This window comes from Lithobates pipiens, unplaced genomic scaffold (genome assembly GCF_037356315.1).
Source record: "Lithobates pipiens isolate NorthernLeopardFrog02 unplaced genomic scaffold, aLitPip1_a1.2 Scaffold_3, whole genome shotgun sequence".
Classification (NCBI taxonomy): domain Eukaryota; kingdom Metazoa; phylum Chordata; class Amphibia; order Anura; family Ranidae; genus Lithobates; species Lithobates pipiens.
Genome location: NW_027507790.1, coordinates 60,425,171 through 60,450,377, shown reverse-complemented (window position 1 = coordinate 60,450,377; position 25,207 = coordinate 60,425,171). Strand labels below are relative to the sequence as shown.

Sequence of the window (25,207 nt, the reverse complement as noted above, 5' to 3'; positions counted from 1 at the left end):
GGAACACATCAGAGGTCCCAGAAGGCTGCAAGACCCCTCGCAAAGGGCAGTGGGCAGCCAGCTGTGGAACTGCAAGTAGTCACAGCCAGCTGCCCACAGTTAAGATGGCGGCGCCAGGGACCCAAAGACTAATGAAGAATCAGTCTTGGTGAGGACAGTGCTGGATCCTTGGACAGGCAAGTGTCTGTTTATTAAAAGTCTGCAGTTTTTGTAGCTGCTGACTTTTAATTTTGACACAGCTGACTGAAGATCCTCTTTAACAGTGTACAGTACTGCTATCCTCTATCATGTTCTAGCGTTATTCCTTAGCCAGCGGGGCAGTTGATAAGTCTGCATCCTTTCTATTGCATTATAGTACATTTCGAGTGTTTGTTTTAACAAAGTGTTTTTATAATACACTAGGTTGGTCTTCTCTTCTCAGTGGGTTTTACAAGTGTATAACCTATATTTTTGGAGAGCAGTAAGACCTGGTACCACATTGGAACTAATCATTTCTAACTAGCAGTGTTCTCTTCGTGGACCAGTGACTAATAGTATTGACATATCACGTTTCTTGTCATGACATTTCTTGTGTCAAGGAGAAAAAATGGACACAGTCAACAGATTTTCAAGCAATTGGTTATTGAAAGAAGGTTTTAACCTGAAGAGAAATGCAAAATGATCTTCTCACACAGGACAATATGCTAGTCGTTTCTAAATTATTATTTTTTGTTATGGATTATAGCTGTAATATATCTTTTATGTTTTGCATATTATTTTGTGTAGTTATGCCATTCAGATTTAGTGTTGTTTTTCCAGTCCACGCAACCATTTATATTGCGGCGGACCAAAAGAGACGTGGAAAGGCAGCTAAACAAGAAATCTGAGCATGTGCTTAAGTGTCAATTATCAAACCGCCAAAGGGTCTTGTATGAAGATATCATGATGCAGCCTGGGTAAGAAAGTTTCTAGAGGCGTAGGCAAAAAATACATAATATATTTTTACAATAGTTGTATTTTGAACCTCTTTTAGTATTAACAGTTACTTTTATTCTTGGTTAGAACTCAAGATTCCTTAAAGGGTGGTCATTTTGTCAGTGTTCTTCACGTCCTGACGCAGCTACAGAGGATTTGCAATCATCCAGATCTGGTGGATCCACGGCTTGGGCATTCCTCCTATTCATGTGAAGCTCTGCAATATGAAACTGCATCTTTAGTATTGAAGGCTTTAGAATATGACCCTTGGAAGGTGAGAAGATATTCACAGTGATTTGTTAACCTCATTAAGAAGGTATAGAGGTAGACTATGCACTAAAAACAGAAGCAGCATTCATGCTTAACCTTCTTATTGTCAGAATTATTAGACTGTTTGTGTGGAGTCTCCCAAATAATTTGAGAAACACTATAGAAACAACACTCAGTGAATAAAGGAAATTGTTTCCGAAGCAGGACTGTTTAGGAATCAATTCTGAACATGCAAAAAAAGAGAGTGTCTTGAGTCTACTTTTATAGCTACAGTATCTTCTAATGATTTTGCAAATGTATTTCCAGGAGACAAATATCTTCTCACACTATGTTTGTGTATAAAGAAACTCTTTCTCCTGTTAAAGGCTAAGGCCCCTTTCACACATGCGGGCGTATGTCTGTATTTCATCCATCCGTTTGCGGATGAAATACGGACATACATGCATTCCTATGGGATAGCGGGTGTCTGCGGATGAACATCCGCAGACAGCCGATATCATCCATCTCCGCTATGGTCTGATTCTGCAGACGGAGGAAAATCCTATTTTTCCATCCATCTGCAGAGCGGATTGGATGAACAAGGACAGGCGGTCTGTGTTCATATCCGATCCCCCATAGAGGAGAGCGGAGATCTGACAGGGACCGCCCTGTCATCCGCGGATCAGCGGGGATAAACGGAGCGATCCCCGCTCAGCAAGCGGATCATTACGGATCCGTCCCGTGTGAAAGGGTCCTAACAACATACTTCAAAACACCTTGTTTTTCTTATTTTCTTATTTCCAATGTAATACCGCTTGAAGATTGTGTAGGAGGAAAACGTAATTCTCATGGATATTAATCATTTATATGAATAATTTGTTATGGTAAATGTTATCTTTTACAGTTTTCATTCACTTGTGCTTGAAACTTATCTGTACAAATGTGACATTTCTTCCAAGAAAATGGCAAGCTTTGGGTGCTTGTTAGCATTCAGTGTTTGTGCACACAGCCAGAAGGTTTGCTATAATGAATATTCTACTATCTCAGTCTTGCAGTACAGGATACAAGACTTGTCTTTTTAGACCATGGGCTATATGCAGCTAGCCCACCTCCACGTGGATCAATACTGGCAACGTCTGTTCAGGCCACCATAAGAGCACACCATATAACCTACCCCAGTCTGCAAGACTCTCGTTTTTTGCTAGTGTCCTTAGGTGATTTTTCCTTCACTGTATTTTTTGAGATATAAGCTGCGGCTTCTTGCCAAATGCTTTCTACTGTGGACACACTAAATTATGCTGTGTGTTACCAGTCTTTGCATACCAGCGCCTGATTTTCCACAACCTATAATGTTCTCCTATGGAGAAATATATTTTTAATCTCTTAAAGAGGAAGTAAACCCTGATGAGTTTACTTCCTCTTTCATTCCCTGCAAAGGCAAAGCATAATGGACTACTATGCATCGCATAGTAGCCCATTATGTGTCACTTACCTGACACAGGAGCCAGCGAAGTCGCCGCTGTCCCCTGTAGTCCGCCGCATCCATCTTGTTGGTGGGGTCTCGCAGCTCCGCTGCTGTCATTCGGCGAAGCCACGATGATGTCACTCCCGCGCATGCGCACAGGAGCCGACACGCGCGGCAGCTCCGTCGCTGAGAATGCCGCGCTCAGTGGCAGTCGCATGCGCCGTAGACAGCGGTGCCCGTTTTCGGGCAAATATCTCCTAAACCATATAGGTTTAGGAGATATTGCTTGGACCTACAGGTAAGCCTTAATCTAGGCTTACCTGCAGGTCAAAGTGGTTTGTAAGGGTTTACAACCACTTTAATTTTGTAGCAGAGGCTGCAAAATATTTTCCCCTGCATTATGAGAGAAACGAGCTGTGGCTTCATGTCAAATGCTCTCTTCTGTGGATACTGTGTCAGTGCACACTAGTCTTTGCCTCACAGCATCTAGCTCTTCACAGCCTATAATGTTCCCCTCTGGAGAAATATTTTTATTTTTAAATATTAAATTTTTTTCTCTGAAACGTATATCAAAACGTGACTGCTTACCGCCCTGGGCTGTCTAGCAGTTTCTGGATTGGTTACCCTCATTGTGTACATTGGAAAAGTTACCTGCACCTCACTGTGTGAGGACAGCCTGTGTTTTCTTCAGGCACTGAATGCTGCATTAGACATTTACCATGGAATGTAGTGCAACATATGTAGTTAGTCACAGGGTGTTTGTGCAAGTCCAGGGCTGTACTCTATTTCTATGGTTCCCAAACCATGTGCTAAGCCTAGACCTCTAGTTGGCCCAGCGTTGTAGATCATTTTGAAACATTAAAATTGCCAATTTTTCTTCTCCTATTCAGAAGGATGAGGTAACTGCATCATGCCTGCTTGAAGACACCTTCCATCCTGCCTTTTCTGCCCAAAATCAACAGAGCATGTTGTTGCACTCCTGCCATTTTCTACAGAGACATAGCCACAGGAACATGGTCAGGGCCTAGGTTACAGCAGTTCCTATATTCTGATTCACGCAACTCCATCCATTCAGCATTCTATAACTGTGAGCTGGGCCTAATGGCATGCATTACACAGACAACCTACTGGAAACTAACCACTGCTCAGGGTGATGGCTGTTCCTTTTGTCCCTGAGCAATAGTCTGTTATGACATCACTCCTGTTTTCTGACTCTAGTTCCTTCTTAGACGGGCAACATTTGGCCTATCTAAGCAGATTTTTTTGCCACTGTGTCTGAATGCTTTGGAAAACTCTTAACACTTCTAGTACCTTCAGTTTCCAGAGGCCAGAAATGCTACTGGCATACTAGCTCATTTATGCCTTTTCCCTTGCAGGTCAGAAAAAATAAAATTCAGCGGGTTTACTACTGCTTTAAGCTGGTTTATGTCTTCTCTTGACTGTTGTGCAAGACAGAAGTGGAAAGGGTTCTGGTGGTTCTCATTGCACTAAGTTGTCACAGAAGAACACTGTACACAGACTTAATTGGTCTTCTGGTGGACGAGGCTGTGCTTTGTCCAAATAGACCATACCTGCTGGCCCCAAGGCCCTTTATTCTAGGCCTCTTCTTTTCAGTTGCTGACTTTAACAGTATGGCTGCCCAGATGGTATGAGGGAAGTCTGAGTCTAACTGAAAGCCACAACCTTTATTAGCAAGACTGTGTCCCTCTTTGTTCTGCATGTGAGCCCTTGAAAGGGCATCCTGATTCCTATTCCACCACTGCTAGGTGAATTGGGCAACCCCTTTCCAGGGCATACACCCTGAGGCACAAAGATATTTTCCCTGAGCTCATTCCATCAGGCCTGTTAGAGTCTCTTACGATTTGATGCTGAAAACATCTGTCTTGCAGATTTGTAAGGCTGTCACCCGGTCCTCTGTATACACTTTTTCGAAGTTCTAGCAGGTGGATATTCAGCTCTAAGCTGAGATGAGGTTCAGCCTCTTAGGTACTTCAGGCTGTCATTTTGAGAGTTTTTTTTTTTCTTTGAGTTCTTTAACCCTTGTTTTCTCATGGGCCTGTTGGCAGTTCTGTTTGCTGTTTGAGCCGTATTATATGATTAGGCTAAGAGGAATTTTTGGCTTGCCTGTTGTATATCTTGGAGTTCAGTAAAGGACACTGGCACCCCCCCCCCCCCCCCACGGTGTATTTATCGCACTTTCATTGTTTGCTAAATTTCTAGAGAATCATGTAGTGGGTGGGTTTTTGATTTAAAAAAAAGATTCTTGCTTCCACACAGGCAAAATAGATGCAGGAATCCCAAAACCACAACCCCCAGCTGGGACAATGTTTTCTGACAACATGTACTCCCCAGCTGTCAGATTACACCGATCAGCGATGCAGCCGTTTGTCTGCAAGCCGCTGATCGAAGGGGGTTTTCTAACAGGACCATTTGCAAGAAGCCAATCTAATTGGGGGGTGGGGAATGCACACAGATTGGAATTCACATGAATGAAGCAGATGATTTCCATTCCCTATGCTTCCAGCTTAAGATTATGTAATGTCCTTTACTGTACTCCAAGAGAAGGAAGTTGTAGGTAAGCCAAAATTCCACTTTTGTACTCAAATTGCATTTTCATATCATCCTTTTTTTTTTCCTGTCCCTTCCAGAACAGAGACTTGTCTTTATTTGATTTACTTGGGCTAGAAAATAAAATGACCCATTATGAAGGTCAACAGCTTCCAAAGCAGAAAATGACTAGAAAGATGATACAGGAAATTTATAGTTCCCCTGAACCTGCACCTCGGCCCAGCCGGGTGAAAATGAAACCAAGCAGGTAATTGGGTTTTATGGTTTACTACTATAATACCTTCATTTCATCTTTTCAGTTGCTTACAAGTTTCTTTCCTTTCATTTCTTCAATGCTTTGAAATTTAAAGATTGTTTGAGCCAGTCCTCTATGGACAGAAACCTGAAGGACGCACAGTTGCTTTGCCAAGCACAGCTGCAACACGTGTAGTGTCAACTACTACAACTACAGTTACACAGCAGGGACAAATGAAAAGATCTTCAGTCACACCTGCTGTACCACAGGGGACCAAAGGTAAGAGCTGGCATAGTTTATTACATGATATTAATGTACTACCAGAAAACTATTTCATTATTTGGTATTATCATTTGATACATGCTGTGTAATTTATCTGCTACCCAAAGTATTTTTAAGTGTTTTAGTTATTTAACTACCTGCACTTTTCAGTTGCAGATAAATGTTTCTTTAAGGATATTATTTATTTTGTAAAAAAACAAAAAAACAATATATTTACAAATAGCACCTGGAGTCAAATAAAACCCCTTTCACACTGATCTGCTGCTATTTCCCTGCCTTTTGGGTGCAGCACAGTGAAACCATGGTTTTCAAGTGGATTACCTACACTTAGCCATAGACTTGCAGTAGTTAAAGCGCTTTTGATGTGTTTTCTGAAAGCTCAAACAGGACTTTTGGTGCTCTTTCAGAAAACAAAACCAAACTGGCCGATCGTATGGAGTTCTATGGAAAATCGTGGTTAAGCTGCACTACACTCACTCTATAGGGAAAACTCAATGTTTAGGTGGGAAAGGAGGCTTGGCTATTATATGGGATGTAAAAATTGTGCTTTTCAAACCAAACATGCGTTAACCCTTGTTTCACTTTATTACAAGCTGTTATCGTATATGAGAGTTCTTATGGTTTCATTTTTGCTATTTAAAAGCAAACTGTAGATGGATATGTAGCAAAACTGACCCTCTGAGATGTATAATAAAGGTTTTTAATAAATTTGCATTCTATACAGACTTTACGTATCAACAAGTGTTTTATGTTTAATTGTACTGGTGTGAGTTTCATTACACCCTTTCTTATATGTGTGTGTGTGTGTGTGTGTGTATATATATATATATATATATATATATATATATATATATATATATATATATATATATATATATAACATATATAAAATTGTGTGTATATATCTGAGTTACCCCTTTTCTCCACCACCTAGTACTGCTACTTCTAGAAAACACAGAAGCCAGTTTCATTTTTGAGTCGTTGTTATTAAGTTTGCTAATCCTAACAAGAAAATCAGTAAAATACACCCCCCCCAAAGAACATTTAGATCCTCCCCAACAATAGTAGTTTCCCCCCAGAAACAGTAGATCCCTTCCAGCAATAGATCCTCCCCAGTAGCATAAGGAACCTCCCCTGCAGCCAGCATCAGTAGATAACAATGACAGTCTCTGCACCAGAAAAAAACCTTACACCCCAACCCTCAGGAATATAATAAAGCAATTCAATAAACTTGATAAGGGATAAAAAGTTCTTGTGCTAGCAATTATAATTCATGTCACACTTCACAAATCACACAAATCTTCCATTTCTATGCTCATTTAATTGAGTAAAAGGCTCACCAGAGGACCATGATTTCTTACCATAGTCATGGAACATCATATTGAGGCAAGTATGGTAGTTGAAACATCCAGACTCCCCTCCCACCCCCCACCAGGGCTCCCAACTCACAATATATTCTCACATATAGGATAAAGCAACACCTTCAGGTCCGCTCTTCACGGTTGCGACCTCAGTTTTCAGTTTATTCAGTAATTATTACTCCTCCACTCATTCACACAGCACCTGCATTAAAAAAAAAGTTTTGATAATGAAACACATTGCGCTGAAGTGACGTCATATGCTGGTGACACCAAGAATTACCAGGATTCCTATGTGAAGTCAAAGGGCTGTGATTTTTACCATTTTATGTGAGTTAGGAGGCCTGGTGGGGAAGAAGAGTTGTCTGGTTGTTTCACCTAGCTTGCTTACTTGCAAATATCATTCCAAGACTTAGTATTAAGGGGTCATGGTCATCTGGTTAGCCTTTCATTCATTTAAATGATACCTTTTATCACTTATCAAGTTTGTTTTGCATTTTTACATTTTATTATGTTGCTTCACTCCACTTTATTGCAACATGTGTGAGATATATGCTGGTTCTTTATTGATGTAATGCTGGTTTATATTTGGTTTAGCAACAATAGACGTCTCCTAGCAAAATAGACCCCCCCCCCCCCCAGGGAACAATAGACCCTCCCAACGTCCCTACACCCCCCCTCCCCCCCTTGCCCCATGACAATAGCAGCATCAATAAACCCACCAGCTTGTATGTGTGTGTGTATGTGTATGTATATATATATATATATATATATATATATATATATGTATATGTGTGTATATATATATATATATATATATATATGTATGTGTGTGTGTGTGTGTGTGTGTGTATATATATATATATATATATATATATATATATATATATATATGTATATGTGTGTATATGTAATATTTTTTATATATATATAATTTTATATATATATTTTTAGAGCCTGGGTACACTTTCTCCTATGTGAATATGCTGTTAAACATTTAAGTAAACCTGACTCACTTTAAGCCCAGTAAAGGGGCTACAGACTTTGAAGAGCACCAAAGAGAGCCCTGAAACCTCCACTAAGTGAATCTAAACTTCATTCAAGCTTGAGCCTGCCTGCTGCAACTAACATTTGATCCATAAGTATGGACAATAGTAAGGTGCAACGGGTTTGCTGAGCTTGACATGAGCTGCTGATGTGTATAAATCATCACTGTGAGGCTGTTGGGTACTCTGCAAAGTATCATCAAAAACTGTATGCTGGACCCTTTTTATGTATTCTCAGATCAAAATGTCTTCGTTTTAAGTACGTTTTCTATGATGGTGCCTATAAGTCTTGGCACTGATAAATATCCGTATGTTGTATGCAGGATTTCCTTATCTAATTAGCAATGTCATTCTCAGTACCTATTACCCAGGGTCAAACCACACATGTCTCTGTGGGAGTTCCTAGGCCTCAGGCACCAGCAACCTTTGCAGCTGCCCCTTCAGTGAGGCAACTGAGTCAGGCTCAGACTTCTCAGCATGCTGTCCAGCAGAATGTTCTGTCTCCAAGGCTGGTGCTCAGTTCTCAGGCCAGGCTTCCAAGTAAGTTGTATCCCATGAAGCCTCCGTAATTTTAAATGGCTGTTCTAATAACACATGCATGCAGAAATCTGCATACCTTGACAGAACCCCATAATCCATTATCACACCTAGGTGCTGTTCTTAATCTTGCAGCTAATTTACAGCTGCCCCACCTTCTGATTCATATAAAAATCAACAATATTTATTTTTATTTATTTGAACATATCTAAATTCTGAGCACAGCGTGCTTCCTCCAAATGCCAAACTTTTTTTCTATTTTAAGTAGGCTTTAACACTAAGCATATACAATAATTCTGTGATGTAATTTTATTTTTTTTAAAGGGAAACTGTCACAATAGTATTATGGAAGTTACTATTGCTTTTTTGTTTTTGGAATTGGAAGCTACTTGTACTGTTATTCTCTTAGTCAAAGATCTGCTATGAGCATGCAGCCAGTAAAGTCCTGTTTCCATAGTTGCATGCTTTCAGTGTAAGGGGCTTACTGAGTTTGGAAACGAAGTTGAAGGTAACACCCCCATTCTTCTTTCCCTGAACTTATGCCTTCAAAATTAACTTGGCAGTGATTGCTCCAATATTTTTAACAGATTCCCTTTAAATTACCTTTTATTGCATTCCTATTGTAATATTTTTCAACTATTGCTTGTCAACTATTTGAATAGACATTTATAATGTTCTGCCAAGCTATGTAAACCATAATATTTCTACTAAGGTACTTATAAAGGTGATTAGTGTCTTAACTATACATTTCTTCAAACATAACTGGGTCACATTTGGTTTTAATTTTCTTTTGACATGGTTACTGCTTAACTTTTTTTCTGATCTGAAACCTCTGTGCTGTTCCTGCTTGTTTTGGTCTTCACAGGTGGTGAAGTTGTAAAAATTGCTCAGCTGGCTACAGCTGGTGCAGGCCAGGGGCGAATCGCTCAGCCTGAAACACCAGTCACCCTACAGTTCCAAGGAAACAAATTCACCCTGTCTCAGAGCCAATTGCGTCAACTTACTGCTGGCCAGCCATTACAACTACAAGGTAACCTCCGGAATAGTCACACATGGTTATTGTTCTAGGTGTGTAGGTCTATATTTGTTTGATTAATGAGTAGCATTCAATTTGCTTTCACTGAGAAGTGCAACCCTGGTTTAGAATTTTCTGTGTAGTCCAGTGGAAGGGTCAACACTGTTACGCTAATTTCAAGAAATTAAGCAGGGGTAACTCTAACCACTTCAGCCCCAGAAGGTTTTTACCCCCTTCATGACCAGTCCATTTTTTTTGAGATAAGGCACTGCGTTGCTTTAACTGACAATGGCGCGGTCGTGTGACGCTGTACATAAAATGTAAGTATTTTGGTGGTATTTGATCACCTCTGTGTTTTTTAAATTTTTGCGCTATAAACAAAAAAAGACAGACAATTTTGAAAAAACAACAACATTTTTTACTTTTTTGTATAACGCATGCCCAATAAAACAAGTAAAATATCTAATTTCTTCATCAGTTTAAGCCAATATGTATTCTGCGTAATTCTGCATATTTTTGGTAAAAAAAAAATACCAATAAGCCTATATTGATTGGTTTGTGCAAAAGTTATAGCATCTACAAACTATGGGATATATTTGTGGAATTTTTATTTATTGAATTTTTTTTACTAGTAATGACGATCAGCGATTTATTGCAGCGAACAAATCTGACACTAAGTGACACTTTTTGACACAGACAGGGAAGGGGTTAACAGGGGCAATCCAAAAGGTTAAATGTGTCCCTAGGAGGTGCTTTCTAACTGTGGGGAAGTTGTCCTAACTGGGAGATAAGATCTCCATTTTCCCCTCTGACAGAATGGCGGTCTGCTTGTTTACATAGGCAGGCTGCCGTTCTGCCTCTCCTGAGAGCAAATCGGTGTGATGTCCGCACCCCAGACCCCGTGCACGAAATCTTGTACAGGTACGTGATTTCTCACAGGAGGGCCGTCATGCCGCAGTATATATGCATGGGGCAGTCCAGAAGTAGTTAACTGGAGTTCCATTCATCCAAAGCAGTTGTGCACCAGAGGCTGTTTTCACTTGATTGTGACATTGTTCAAGTTTCAAAAAATAAAAATTGCAGATTTCCACTTTTCCAAATGTAATATTCTTTAAACTATTGGCTTTTATTTAGGAGTTGTAGAGGTTTTGCTAACCCCAAATAAGGATTCTATCACCAGTATGCAAAAAAAAAAAAAAAAATTGGTTTTCGGTTGGAGTCCTAATGGCTGTAATATCATTTGAATTATGCAGTGTTTCCATTGAAAATGGCTTTTAGCTGTGAAGTGTTTGGTTTTATTATGCAGCAGCTGTATGATGTTGGAAAACCCCACCACTTATGCCGTATACACACTACAGTTTTAATTTTTTTTCTCGTGCAACCCTGCGCGGTAGCGACTGTACTAACCATGCAAGGTTAGTCCTGGGAGCTGAGCTGTTTTGTTCTGACAGGGGGGTGGCCCCCCGCCAGAACACTCTGATCAGCGCTTTCTGCCATTAGATGGGAGTTGGTCGGCTGCTGGTTTTCCAGCATGCACTTCCGACAGAAGCTGACTGAACAGCTACCCTCTGTTGGACAGACCGACATACACACGGGCAGAATATCAGCCAATGCTTTTTGTACTGGCTAATTTCTCCTGACATTCTGGCTGTGTGTACGAGGCTTAGGGGTTCATACCAGTGAGCCAGGCTGATCACATGGCCACCAAAAAAAAACTGTTATAGAAGTTGGCATATTTTGACTGTTTTTAGTGCCTTGATGTCCCATGCATTGAGCTTAACAGTCACTTTGAACTTTGTTTCTTCTAGGTAATGTTCTGCAGATTGTTTCTGCTCCGGGCCAGTACCTGCGTACACAAGGGTCTGTTGTTCTTCCATCTGTGCCACAGAGTGCAGCTGCTAATGCCATAAGAAACCAAGCCCAAGTGGGAGCTCCTCCACCTACTAATGTGCCATCAGCTGGTAAGGCGGTGGTAGATTTCAGTTTTTATGTGTATAAGAATTATTGTCCTATCTGTCCTAGTCTAGGATTTGTGTAGAACAGCTCATGAGATTTCTATTCCACTTTTGAAATTGTATCCCCTCAGAAAGTAGGGTGGTAATCCTCTGCAGCAGGGATATATACAGTGATAAAAAGACACCAGATCTAGCCTTCCCTATCTGATCAAAAAACATGTTGTTATCCTACAGTGGGGCTGCTACCTTAAGGTGACTGGACATTGTCCCTGCTCACCCCCCCTTTATGCCCTTAGGTGTACCCCTATAACTTTACCCCACTCCGCAAAACTTAAGTTTTTTGACTAGTGTCCTGTAGGTGATGGACCTCTTTTCCCTTATAAGAAGTTTCTATGTCTAAAATGGAATTCCAGCTTAAATCTAACTAGCCTTAAAACTGCTCCCTCCTCCTTTATACCTATGCTGATTAAACTGTGTAAAAGAAATGCATATACTTGCCTTTTTTCAGCCTGCTCTGGTCCTGTTACGTGATCCCTTATGTCAGTCTGGCAGCCGCAGGGGAGGGGAGAGAGAGCGATTGACAATGGCTGGTAAAGCTTGGAACGGTGACATCACCCATGGGTTCCTAGGATCCATCTGTTTTCGGCACTCCCTCCTCTCTTGCAGCCGCTGCTGGTGGCTTACGTGACAGGAGTGGGCTTAAATGGGTAATTATACTTTGTGTGTCTTTTTTATACAGTTAGTCAGAATGACTATAAGATGTGGAACAGGGACATTTTAAGGATAGTTAGGTTTAAGCTAGAATTCTAATTTAATAGTTCTTGTTTACTTTTAATTCTTCAGTCAACCTCTTCATTGCCTTCTGTTATAGACTGCCCCTTGTATAGAGGTTAATTTTGTTACCAAATCATTTTGGAATCCTCATATGTCTAGAGTTTAAAGGGGAACTAAGGTTTTGCTGTAAAACGGCGAGCAAGCAGGCTTTTTTTATTTTTATTTTTTGCTGAATAGTCTCTTCAGCAGTAAAATGCCCCTGCCTGCTCTTTGTCTTCTCTCGTGCCATAACCTGAGCTGCATATGCACAGCTCGGTTTACATAGCCATGCTGGGATGACTAGCTTCATGCCCATGCACAGGAGTGACGACATTCCGAAATTGCCAATGAAAACACCTGAAGATCGGCACTCAGAGGAAGATGCTGGCAAGTGACCATTGGACAGGTAAGTATTAATATATTTCATTAATTTTAACTGAGTAACTTGTTAATAATTGCTTTCATTGGGGAATTTTAACTGAGACACGTAATAGTGTTTGCGGTTCTTAAACTAAATGTAGTCATTTTAAATTGCAGTAATCTTTGTTTTATTTACAGCTCTAATAACGGCCAAAAGTACGCAGCCTGCAGTAGATCCAGCTACAAAATCTGCTCCAGCTTCACATTCCCAGGTGTGTAAGTGTGTATTTAAGATATAGTTTAGACCCCTTTCACACTGAGGTGCCCTAGAGATGTTTTTGTGCTAAAAATGGCACCTGTAAACTTGCCTCTTTCTACAGCCCCAGTGTGAAAGCCTGAGTGCTCTCACACTGGGGCGGTGGGCTTGCAGGACAGGAAAAAACAGTCCTGCAAGCGGCATCTTTGGAGCAGTGCAGTGTATACACCGCTCCTCCACCGCCCCTGCCCATTGAAGTGAATGGATGCTGCTTTCAAAGCCCTTTGACCCACTTCTGGTTGGTTAAAAGTGCCCCACTAGTGCTGCTAAAACTAGCGGCGCTTTACCACTAACGCCTGCACCACCCCAGTGTGAAAGGGGTTTTATAAAGAGGCTTTCAAATTGAAAACTTCTAGTTGTGGTCATAGGTTCCAGAAAATTATTTGTGTGCATGGAAACTGTAAAACTGGAATTCAGCTTGTGCTATGTATTTTTCTGACATTGCCATGTTGTAGTTTTTTTCAGCTTCTCGACAAAAACTGAAGAATATACCTTCACTTTTTATAAAGTTACATTTTATTTGCTATACTGCTTTTCTTTTAAAAAAAACTATTCAGACTGCAGTATTTTTTTAATCCACAACATCTATTCATCGTAAAGCTCCTAATAGCGATTATTTTCCTATTCTTTTACTTTTTTTTTTTTTTTTTTTTTTTTTTTTTTTACTATTTTGGAATTCATTTTATTATACATAAGTATATTGACTGTGTATGTACATTATTTTCCCTGCTTTCACTTTCAACCTGGTATGTATCTTAAGTTGGCTTTCAAGTGAATTACTTTTCAAAATTTTCTATTTAAAAAGGAATCTACAGAAGACAAGCAGCGTTTATTAAGAGAACGCCTGGATAGACTCTTCAGCTGCAATGAACGACGGTGTGGGCGAGTTCCTGTGTATGGGACAGACCTTTTATCACTGCTTACCTTGCGTTATCCTGATACACGGCCTTTCATGTTGAATACACAGTGGAGCTGGACTGGATCAGTACACTGTGCAATCTCTTCTCGATCTCCCGAGAACTCCAATGATCCATTGCGACACCTTATCCTGAGCATAAAGCAGCAGGAAGCAGTTATGGAACTTATTGCTAAAAGGTAAATTGCATAATCAGATGTGGTCCCCTAATTTCCAACCAATAATCAGTAGCCAAATTAATTGGTGTTGTGTTCTTTTTTATATTAGTAATCCATTTGAAACGGACCCACTTCTGAATTACAATATTATGTATTTACTATCTGTTTGTTTATTCCCATATCTTTTAGCACTGTCTGACAATTTTGACACATTTTTGGGACCATTGGCATTAATACAGCGATCAGTGCGGTTAAAAATGTGTTGATTATTATAAAAATGTCACTGGCAGTGAAGAGGTTAACACTAGGGGGCAGTGAAGGGGTTAAGTGTGTCCTAGTTTGTGTTCTAACTGAAGGGGGATGGGGACTGTGCAGATGATCTGTCACTTCCCTCAGAGTACCGGAAACTGTGTGTTTACACACACAGTTCCGGGTTCTCCGTGTCTCAGCGGCGATCGGGGGAGCCAGTCAGTGATCGAGACTGCCGGGCACTCACATTGCATGCGCACATAACGCCGTTTTGCCCAGCCATACCATTCTGCCGCAGTACAACTGTGGCGGCTGTTCAGCATGTGGTTTAATAACCACCGGGTTGTGTTTTTTTGCGCTATAAAAAAAAAAAGACTGACAATTTTGTAAAAAGAAATGCGTTTTTCTTTAGTTCTGTTATAAAATTTTGCAAATTTAGTAATTTTTCTTCATAAATTTTATCCAAAATTGATACTGCTACATATCTTTGGTACAAAAAAAATAACCCAAATCTGTGTATATTATTGGTCTTTGTGAAAGTTATAGGGTCTACAAGCTATGGTGCCAATCACTGAAAATTGATTACATTGATGGCTTATCATTTCTTGAGGCTCTAACAAGCCAGGAAAGTACAAAAAAAAAACAAATTACCCCTTTTTGGAAAGTAGACAGTCCAAGGTGTTTAGAGGCATGGTGCGTTTTTTCATGTTTTAATTTTTTTCCCACAATCCTTTGCAAAATTTAGATTTATTTTTTCCCACACACATGTCACTTTAACAGGTAATTTCTCTCACATGGCATATGCATACTTACAACTACACCCCAAAACACATTCCGCTGCTACTCCTGAGTATGGCGTTACCACATGTGTGAGACTTTTACACAGCCTGGCCACATACAGAGGCCCAACAGGGAGCACCATCAGGCATTCTAGGGACATAAATTACATGCGTAATTTCCTGGCAACCTATCGCACCTTTGAAGGCCCTGGAGCACCAGGACAATGGAAACGCCCACAAAATGACTAAATTTTGGAAAGAAAACACCACAACATATATTCTATAAGGCATTTAAACATGTAATTTTTTTCCACAAGTTTTTGGAAAATGTGGAAAGAAAATAAAAACAAGTTTTTTTTTTTTATGCCACTGATGGGCGCTGATGAGGATCCACTGATAGGGTGGCACTGATGAGCACTTATGGGCACTTTAGTGCCACTGACGGGGCACAGATGTGGCGCTGCTCTGACATGGTAGAGCACTACTGTGGCACAGATGGGGCACTGCTGGGCACTTGGAATAGGAAAGAAAACTCACGCAGCCTCACACTGCAGCTTCTCCCTCCTCTGCTCATGCGTTCAGTGTGAGCAGCGGAGAGAACCGGACATGACGCCGGTTAGTTGACAGTGATTGCTCCATCATTGGATTGAGCGATCACATGTTAAAGAGCCACTGGGATTGGCCTTTTACCCCGATCCATGACACTACAGGTCCTGAGAACCCGGTAAACACAGACACTCCTGGAAGGATGTCATTGTACACACTCCCAGAATTATCCAACCTTGCTGTAGCCGTCATTCGGCTATGGCCCAGTCGGTAAGTGGTTTTTAATAGATAATCTGAAGTGCTTAGAACACCGTGCAGATACACAGGCAGAGAAATGGGGAGTTACTCACTTTGTGTTGGTCCTCTGCTTTTTATGAGCCACAGACTATGCCTACTCGACAAATGGTTTCTACTATGGACACTGACACGCTGCAAACTAATCTTTGCCCAGCATTAACTGATTCTCTACAGCCAAAACAAGCCACCATGCGCTTGAAGAGGCTGGCAAAATTAAAAAGACCTTTCCTGCTCATGCACAAATAAAAACTGCACTACATGTGGATTGGCCTAATTATGAAAGAATATTCACTTTTAACCTTTTAAAAAATTAATTGGAATAAAATTGACTTTTCCTTTAGTAGATCCTGCCAGTTCAATCCTTAATAAACACCTTTGAATAATTGCAAATTATACCCTCAGCCTTATTGTTTTGTGTGGCTGCGTCTAGATAATGTAATTTCATGTCTTTTATCTTTGTGCAAATGCACACAATTTTGTGGTTAAAAGCTTGATCTGCTGAACCTGGTTGTAAGAGGCACCTTATACAGTGGGGAAAATAATTTGACCCCCTGCAGATTTTGTAAGTTTTCCCACTTACAAAGAAATTAAGGGTCTATAGTTTTTAGCATAGGTGTTTTTTAAATGATAGAGACTGAATAGTAACCATAAAAAAAGAAAAAACACATGACAGAAATGTTATAAATTGAGTTGCAGTTCAGTGAGTAAAATATTTGATCCCCAAGCAAAACGGGACTTAATATTTGGTTGAGAAACCACTGTTGGCAAGCAGAGATAAGATGTTTTTCTTTATCGTACATCATGGGACACAGAGCCTAAGTTAATAACTTAATGGGTATATAGGTACCTTCAGGTGATGGACACTGGTATACCCAATCCAGGAAGTTCACTCCCTATATAACCCCTCCTTCTATCAGGAGTACCTCAGTTTTTTCACCAGTGTCTAAGGTGTTGGTCACGAGTGAAGATGTGCTCTGAGGAGCTCCATGAGGGATCCATTCTGGATTTAAATAGACCAGATCCATCCAAAGTGCCACTGAGGCCAAAGTGGATGGTACCTAAGCCTCGTATACGAAGCACGAAGTTTTGCCTGTAACGCATCTCTCTGTGAGCTGGACCCGGGACCCAGGGCTTTGGTCATGCTACATTACCTAAAAGCTTTTCCTGGCGAGGTGCTTTTTACAGGTCCAAGGGAGTGGAACCCTGATAAAAAAAGGACCAGGTCCTTGAAGGTTTGCCAAATGCAGCCCGCTGTGATGGGTAAAGGTTGGATTCACTGTTCAGCAAATCATGCGGCGGGGATAAGCTAAGGGAAGAAACATAGGAACTAAAAAGTCCATCTATGCTTTCTTCAAGGGAAAAAATGTTGTGCCTTAAATCTCCACTAGAGGGAGTGTATGCACATACCTTAATCTGTTGTCTTCACTTCAGCTCAGTGTCAGTCTGTGCGGTGGCCGCAGCAGCTTGTGCAGGGTGATACCTCTCAAGGTAAGATCTCCTGAATGCTTTTCTCCCCCCTGAAGGGACCAGAAGGGTAGGGAGACAGCTGTGGCTGTAACCCCCTCTGCCCCCCCCCATCCCCCCATGTTGGGTCTGCGTACCCGAAAGATGAGAATAATTTTTCAAATGAAACAGTGGGGTAGGTTTATGAAGGGGGGCGGGGCCTAGGTGTGGTGCCATGCAACGTCCACGAGGAAGCACAGAGGCTTAAGAATCAGCTGGAGCATTCCCTCTTCGGCAGCAAAGAGGAAGAAAACGAAGCCTACGCTGGGACACAGGAGCGGTGGGGCATGTAAGGGTTGCAAGTGGCATTCCTGATACAGGAAAGACTTTTTTTCCCAGCACTAGGCTGAAATTAATAGCGGAATCACTCTCATGACTATGTTCAGCGATTAGGTGCAATTTAATAGTGCCTCTGCTTTTGTGCTTAGGACTGTGTACCAAAAAAGTACCAAAGGTTTTACCCCCCCAGGCGCTAGGAACTCGCCTGAAATACCAGTTATGGCACGCTAGGGTGAGCCATTGGAACAAATTGATGGGGCAACTGCTTCTCACATCTCAGCCCCTGTATACATGACTGAAGATGTCTTTTCCTCCCACCCTGCAGGGCCTGGAAGGAAGATTAGTGGCTTTAATTGCATCCTCCATTCAAATGGATAGGAAACATGCTAGATCCCCCTCCCCCACTTTAGACCCTTTGCAAGGGGAACAGTGGGCACAGGATGAGATGTTACCCTCAAGCGATCAGGAGGAAAGACAAACCGATAATTCCTCTGTGGAGGAAAAAAATGGTAGATTAACCTTTTTCAGCCTCACAATCTGAGAAATTGCTGATGCAATCCTCTTACGGAGATGGTTCATTCTACTTTCATGCTACCCCTAACAGAGTCTGCTGAAAGCTTGGTTTCTTCCTTGGGTTGGGTTCCTTAAAACATTTGCAGCCTTTGCATGGGTTTCATGTGCGTGCCTTACTAGAACAGCTTATTTATGCTGAATGGGATCACCCGGATAAGCATTTTTTCCCTCCAAAGAGATTTTCAGTTCTCTATCCCATGGAGGAATAATTCACCAAAAAAAGAAGGTACCATAACCTTAGAGGTTCCTGCACAACAAGCCCGGGAATTGGCCTGAACTACCAAAAGCATTATGCTTTGCCATAGATGCCATTAAAGATTCTATTCACCAGGTGTCCCGCCTTACGCTTATGCTAGTACATATACGTAGAATCCTGTGGTTAAAAAATTGGTCAGCCAAAGCACCATGTAAAAAGCTCCTGACTGGGGTTCCCTTTTCATGGGGATTGGCTATTTGGGGATGATTTGGACAAATACATCCAAACAATTTCTAGTGGAAAAAGTACTCATTTGCCAGTCAAAAGAAAGTATAAACGACCTTCTAAACGGGCTGTTTCTCCTGCGCCAGGGGCTTCCGCCTCTAGGCAGTGGCGACGGTCTCCACCGTGAGACTCTAGAGGAAAACCTCAGGGTCAGGTCCAGGCTCAAAAGAAGTCCTGGGGCCGGAAACCTGCAAAGCAGAATCCTTAAGCCTCATCATGAAGAGGCACCCCCCCCCCCCCCCTCGTCAGGATGGGGAGAAGACTTCTGCAGTTTTCGGAAGCCTGGCAAAAGGAATTCAGGACAGATGGGTCATCTCCACAGTAACTCTGGGGTACAAGCTGTCATTTTAGGACTTTCCACCGTCTTGTTTTCTAAGGTCAAACATCCCAAAAGATCCAGAGAAAGGGCAATCGGTTTCGGGCACTTGACCGATTAATGGCTTGGGGTGATCATGCAGATCCTCACAGAAGAGCAAGGTTTGGGGTTTTATTCAAACCTCTTCACAGTACCGAAACCGAATGGAGATGTCAGGCCCAATCTAGATCTAAAGAATTGAAATCTGTTCCTTGAAGAACCGCTCCTTTTGCATGGAGACGATCAAGTCAGTAGTTTCTATCCTACTAGAAGAACTTCTGGCATCTATCAACATCGGGGATGCATATCTGCATGTTCCTATATTTTTCCCGCTCACCAAAGGTTTCTGCGGTTTGAGGTAAAACGGCAGAATTTTCAGTTTGTAGCATTGCCCTTGGGGCTAGCTAAAGCACCCTGGGTGTTTACAAAAGTCCTGGCCCCACCTCTAGCCAGGTTAAGGGCACGGGACATAACAGTCTTGGTGTACTTAGACAATCTATTGCTAATAGACCGATCAGTGGCTTTTACTGGCGGTGGTGCTATTGCAGGTCCAGGATTGTGGGTTTCCTCGAGGATCCCCAGCTCCTGAAGGTTTAACGTAACCCATCGTGAAGGGTGAAGATTGGGTCAGATGGTTTACCACAGAAATCCCTGCGGCGGGAAAGGTAAGTGGAGTTTCTAACAAATTTTTAAAGATTTTTCTTATGAATGTCTCCTTTAATTTAGTAAATATTGTCATGCCTATGTGTTACCACTGGGGGCTGTATAGAGCACTTGCCGCCTCTTGCTTCTCAGAGAGCTCACGATGTGTCCAGGAAACAGCAGTTTTCTCTTCCTCTGGCCACCAGCAGACCTTCAGTAAGTCTGGGGGGGTTCTTACCTCCCCACCAGATGGCCCCCCCTGTTCTTTCTCCCCCTCTTCTTGGGGAAGGAGTGCTTCATAAAAAAGGGGGGGGGGGGCACAAAAGGCACACTGCTCGGCAGATTCCAGGCCCCCCTCACCATTACTGCCTCTCTCCCTGCTGATCCCACAGGATTGGAGCTCACGCGGGAAATCCTCTTTTTTAAGAGAAAAAGAAAAGGCCATAGACAGGGGACTTAGTGCGGCGTTGGCGTCCTCCAACGTCCAGAGCGGGAAGGTTTTTTTTTTAAAGGGCACCATTGTTACTCTTGCAAGCTGTGGAGGGACACAAGAGCAAAGGTGGCATGCAAGAGGTTTTTGGTAACACAGGCATTCCTTTTGACACATTTACTACTGCATCAGGCTGGGCATTAATAGCAACGGCAGAGCTGGACTATTGCTTAAGCAGTTGATGCGTTCCTTTCTGGTAGTACCTCTGCTTTGCTTTGTGCAACGGGCTTTGGTCAGAAAAGGGGTTAAAAACACCCAAAAAAAAAAAAAGGGCTCTAGAACCATTTTAAAGAAGATGGTATCCTCCCCTGAGAGTAATATGGCTGGTCAGAGTGGGCCATCAGGAGGAGCAAGTGTTGCAGCTGCTCTTAACACTGCAGTTCCTGTGTATATTACTAAGGAGGTTTTTTCTTCAACCATTTTAAATTTGGAGCAAAAAATTTATGCTTAATTGCATCTCAAATTGGGACTAAGCTCAGCAGATCCCCGTCCATTGCTCAGGACCCTCATGCTGAGGAACGAGGGTTGAGAGATGACGATTTTCTCTCAAAGGACCAGGAAGAGACAGATGACCCCTCTTCCGAAGAACCTAATATGGAAGGATCAAGTTTGCAGGAAAGGTTGTTGTTACAATCTCTCACTGAATTTGTCTGCTCCACATTTTTACTGCCAATAACGCAGTCAGTCGATGAGCCCACTTCTGGTTTGGGTTCACTAAAGCCTCCCCTATCTGTTCATCCTTTCCTTATCCATTCAGGAGCTTATGTATTCTGAGTGGGAGCACCCAGATAAACGTTTTTTCCCTCCAAAAGGGTTTTTGGGTCTTTATCCTATGGAGGAAGAGTTCTATAAGAAATGGGGAATTCCAGCCATTGACGCTGTTATATCCTCTGTAAACAGAGACCTGACTTGTCCAGTAGATAATGCTCATATGCTAAGAGATCCAACAGAGAAGAAGTTGGAATTCCTTTTTAAAAACTTCAAAAAAGTTTTTTTGAGGTAAACCAAACCTAAAGGAGTGGGATGTTAACGGTGCAATAAGTCAAAAACTGTATTCTTATTAAAAAATTACAAAATTTATTTATACATAATTCATAAAAGCAGAACAATGATCTGTATAATCATACTGAGGTTATATACAACTTTGTGGTCCAATAGATGGTAAAGTTGAGGTAGTTGCGATTGATTTATCCCGACATGTTTCGCTTAATGCTTCATCAGAGGATAAGCCAACTACCAACATAATAAATTCAAAAAGGAGAAAACATAAATTAATTTCACAAAATACATTTCTTTGTACATAATTCATACAAGTAATCGACATATATAGTGTTTAAAGGACACGAGTGAGGTTCAAAGAAATGATGGAAATATGCTCACCCCCATTTTACCGACCCATTCGTACCCCATTTCTTTGTTTGACTTTTTAAAAACTGTTTTGCTCACAGTTTCAGATGTTCAGCCTGCACTGGCAGCGATCGGAGTATCTCAGTCCTTAAAAGACCAGTTTATGGAGGTACTCAAGCTTATTCCAGATCAGCAGGCCCAGGATTTGGCCAGGATATCAAAACCCTTGTGTTTTACAGTAGACACTGTGAAAGATTATATTCAATTTTCTCTGCTCACCAGAAATTTCTACACTTCGAGGTAGAAAATCTTAATTTTCAGTTTGTAGCTCTGCCTTTTGGGTCTAGCTACTGCATCTTGAATGTTTTACAAAGGTCCTGGCTCCTCCTTTAGCCAGGTTAAGGGCTTAAGGTATAACGATGCTAGCCTACTTAGACGATCTACTCTTGATAGATCAGCAGGCAACCCGCTTAAACCAAAGTTTGGTCACCGCAGTCAGCTACCTGGAATACCTAGATTGGATTCTCAACCTAAAGAAATCCTCCTTTAAAACCATCAATGAGATTGTAGTACTTGGGGCTGATGATAGATACAGTTTAGAAGAAGGTGTTTTTGCCCCAGGAAAAGATCGGTTCCATAAAGGAACTGATTCAGTTGGTCAAAACAAAGAAGAATCCTTCAATTTGACTTTGCATGAAGTTATTGGTAAAGATGGTGGCTTCTTTCGAGGCCATTCCTTATGCGCTGTTTCATTCAAGACTGTGGCAAAACCGTGTCCTGTCAACTTGGAACAAGAAGGTCCAAGCTCTGGACTCTCCAGTGTGTTTATCACCCGAAGTGCGTCAGAGCCTCAATTGGTGGTTGATATCTAGGAATCTTCAAAAAGGAAAATCCTTTCTACCAGTCACCTGGAAGGTGGTAACAGATACCAGCCTCCTGGGCTGGGGAGCAGTCCTGGAAGAAGCGTCTGTCCAAGGGTAATGGTCCAAATCAGAAAGGACCTTGCCCATTAATATTCTAGAGATTCGGGCAGTACGCCTGGCCCCAGAGGCCTGGATGCTCAGACTATGGAATTGTCCTGTCAGGATCCAATAAGACAATTCCACAGCAGTGGCCTTTATCAATCACCAAGGGGGCATGAGAAGTTGTGCGGCTCAGAGAGAGGTGAATCATATTCTATCTTGGCAGAAAACAACATTCCTTGCCTATCAGCAATTTTCATTCCAGGAATAGAGAATTGGCAGGCAGACTACTTGAGTCGCCAACAATTGTTCCCGGGAGAATGGTCCCTTCACCCCGACATCTTTCTGTCAATATGTCAAAGATGGGGAGTTCCAGACGTGGATCTGTTTGCGTCCAGGTTCAACAACAAGATCGACAACTTTGTGTCAAGGACAAGGGATCCGTTGGCCTACGAAACGGATGCCTTGGTTGGAAACTACCAAAATGACCCCAATCAAAAGTTTCCATACCCTGGTGATTTTGGCCATATAACATGCTCACAAGTTGACACAAAGGGGTTTGAATGGCTTTTAAATGTAACCATCCTCACATGTGATCTGTTTACTTGTAATTAGTGTGTGTGTGTATAAAAGGTCAATGAGTTTCTGGACTCTTGACAGACCCTTGCATCTTTCATCCAGTGCTGCACTGACGCTTCTGGATTCTGAGTCATCGGGAAAGCAAAAGAATTGTCAAAGGATCTGCGGGAAAAGGTAGTTAAACTGTATAAAACAGGAAAAGGGATATAAAAAGATATCAAAGGAATTGAGAATGCCAATCAGCAATGTTCACACTCTAATCAAGAAGTGGAAAATAAGGGGTTCTGTTGAAACCAAGCCACGGTCAGGTAGACCAACTAAAATTTCAGCCACAGCTGCTAGGAAAATTGTTCGGGATGCAAAGAAAAACCCACAAATAACTTCAGATGAAATACAGGACTCTCTGAAAACATGTAATGTGGCTGTTTCAAGATACACAATAAGTAGACACTTGCATAAAGATGGGCTGCATGGTCGAGTCACCAGAAGAAAGCCATTACTACGCAAATGGCACAAAGTATCCTGCTTACAAAACGCCATACAGAACAGAGACAAGCCTCAAACCTTCTTGCGCAAAGTAATTTGGAGCGATGAGACCAAAATTTAGCTTTTTGGCCTATGATGAAAGGTACACCATTCCTACTGTAAAACACGGAGGTGGATCGCTCATGTTTTGGGGATTTGTGAGCTACAAAGGCACAGAAAATTTGATCAATATTGATGACAAGATGAATGCAGTTTGTTATCAAAAATCCTGAAGGAACATTTGCATTCATCAGCCAGGAAGCTGCACATGGGACGGACTTGAACATTCCAACATGACAATGATCCAAAACACAAGGCCAAGTCGACCTGTCATTGGCTACAGCAGAATAAAGTGAAGGTTCTGGAGTGGCCATCTCAGTCTCCTGACCTCAATATCATTAAGATACTCTAGATCTCAAAAGGGCAGTTCGTGCAAGACAGCCAAAGAATTTACAGGAATTGGCAGCTTTACCATCTGAGAAGATAAAGAGCCTCATCCACAAATACCACAAAAGACTTCAAGCTGTCATTGATGTTATAGGAGGCAATAAATGGTATTAAGAACTGGAGCATGTAAACTTTTTGATCAGGGTCATTTGGGTAGTTTCTGTTGCCATTATGATTTAAAGAGTAAACACAGTTGATTGATAATAAATGGCCTCAGCCAAACATGAACCATGGGTGAAAAATACGTGTTTTTTTTTTGTTTTTGTTTTTTATCATTCACATTCTCTGAAAAATTGAAAGAAATCATAAATTCTTCCAGGGTATGTAAACTTATGAGCACAACTGTATATAACCAGTGAAGTGAACAACCTCGGGTGATACACAGAGATGAAACAAATCTCCCTACGCAAGTTTTACATGTATATCAGCTGTCTTCTTTGTAATTTTAATTTAGAAAGCGCACATCGTGTTCAAAATCTTCCTTTTTCAGCAGTGGTTAGGTAGTCTGGGCATACACTGTGTGTGAGCTGATTGGAGGAAAGGTACACGCCCTCCTCCACATAGGCAAAGGAATGAAGAAACTTGAAAAGCTGTGCTGCGAATAGATAACCTCTCTGCTTATCTGTCTCTTAAGTTACCTCCCCACAACATTTACAGCTGATTTATCTCCTGTGTTGGAGAGCTTGTCAAGTCATCATGCTTATAACAGAGGAAAGACGCAGGACTTAGGGCTTTGGAGAGAGATAGACAAACTACAAATATATATGTGCCCAGGTCAGATTTCATGACTGGGGTTTACATCCACTTTAATTCCATTCAGGCTGATATATGGATTCTCCGATAAAGATTTTTTCTTAATTGCTGCACAAGATAAAGGTAGAAAGTGTTCTGGTAATCCTTGGACATTCTGTTAAGATAATGGCTTG

The 25,207-nt window shown here is 41.6% G+C and overlaps 1 protein-coding gene across 9 annotated transcripts in view; it reads left to right on the top strand.

Annotated features, from left to right (window-relative positions):
- The window catches only part of LOC143940419 (E1A-binding protein p400-like), a 198,696-nt gene that overhangs the window by 63,752 nt on the left and 109,737 nt on the right, over nt 1–25,207 (top strand). For 7 of the 9 annotated variants that reach the window (XM_077461762.1, XM_077461761.1, XM_077461758.1 and 4 more), the window contains exons 17-25: nt 799–935; nt 1,042–1,228; nt 5,317–5,483; nt 5,587–5,750; nt 8,515–8,697; nt 9,560–9,724; nt 11,518–11,670; nt 13,036–13,109; nt 13,959–14,248. In XM_077461762.1, the coding sequence (XP_077317888.1) occupies nt 799–935; nt 1,042–1,228; nt 5,317–5,483; nt 5,587–5,750; nt 8,515–8,697; nt 9,560–9,724; nt 11,518–11,670; nt 13,036–13,109; nt 13,959–14,248 (1,520 nt within the window). The remainder of the gene's footprint in view (nt 1–798; nt 936–1,041; nt 1,229–5,316; nt 5,484–5,586; nt 5,751–8,514; nt 8,698–9,559; nt 9,725–11,517; nt 11,671–13,035; nt 13,110–13,958; nt 14,249–25,207) is intronic. The other 2 variants (XM_077461765.1, XM_077461764.1) reach the window with 1 other exon arrangement.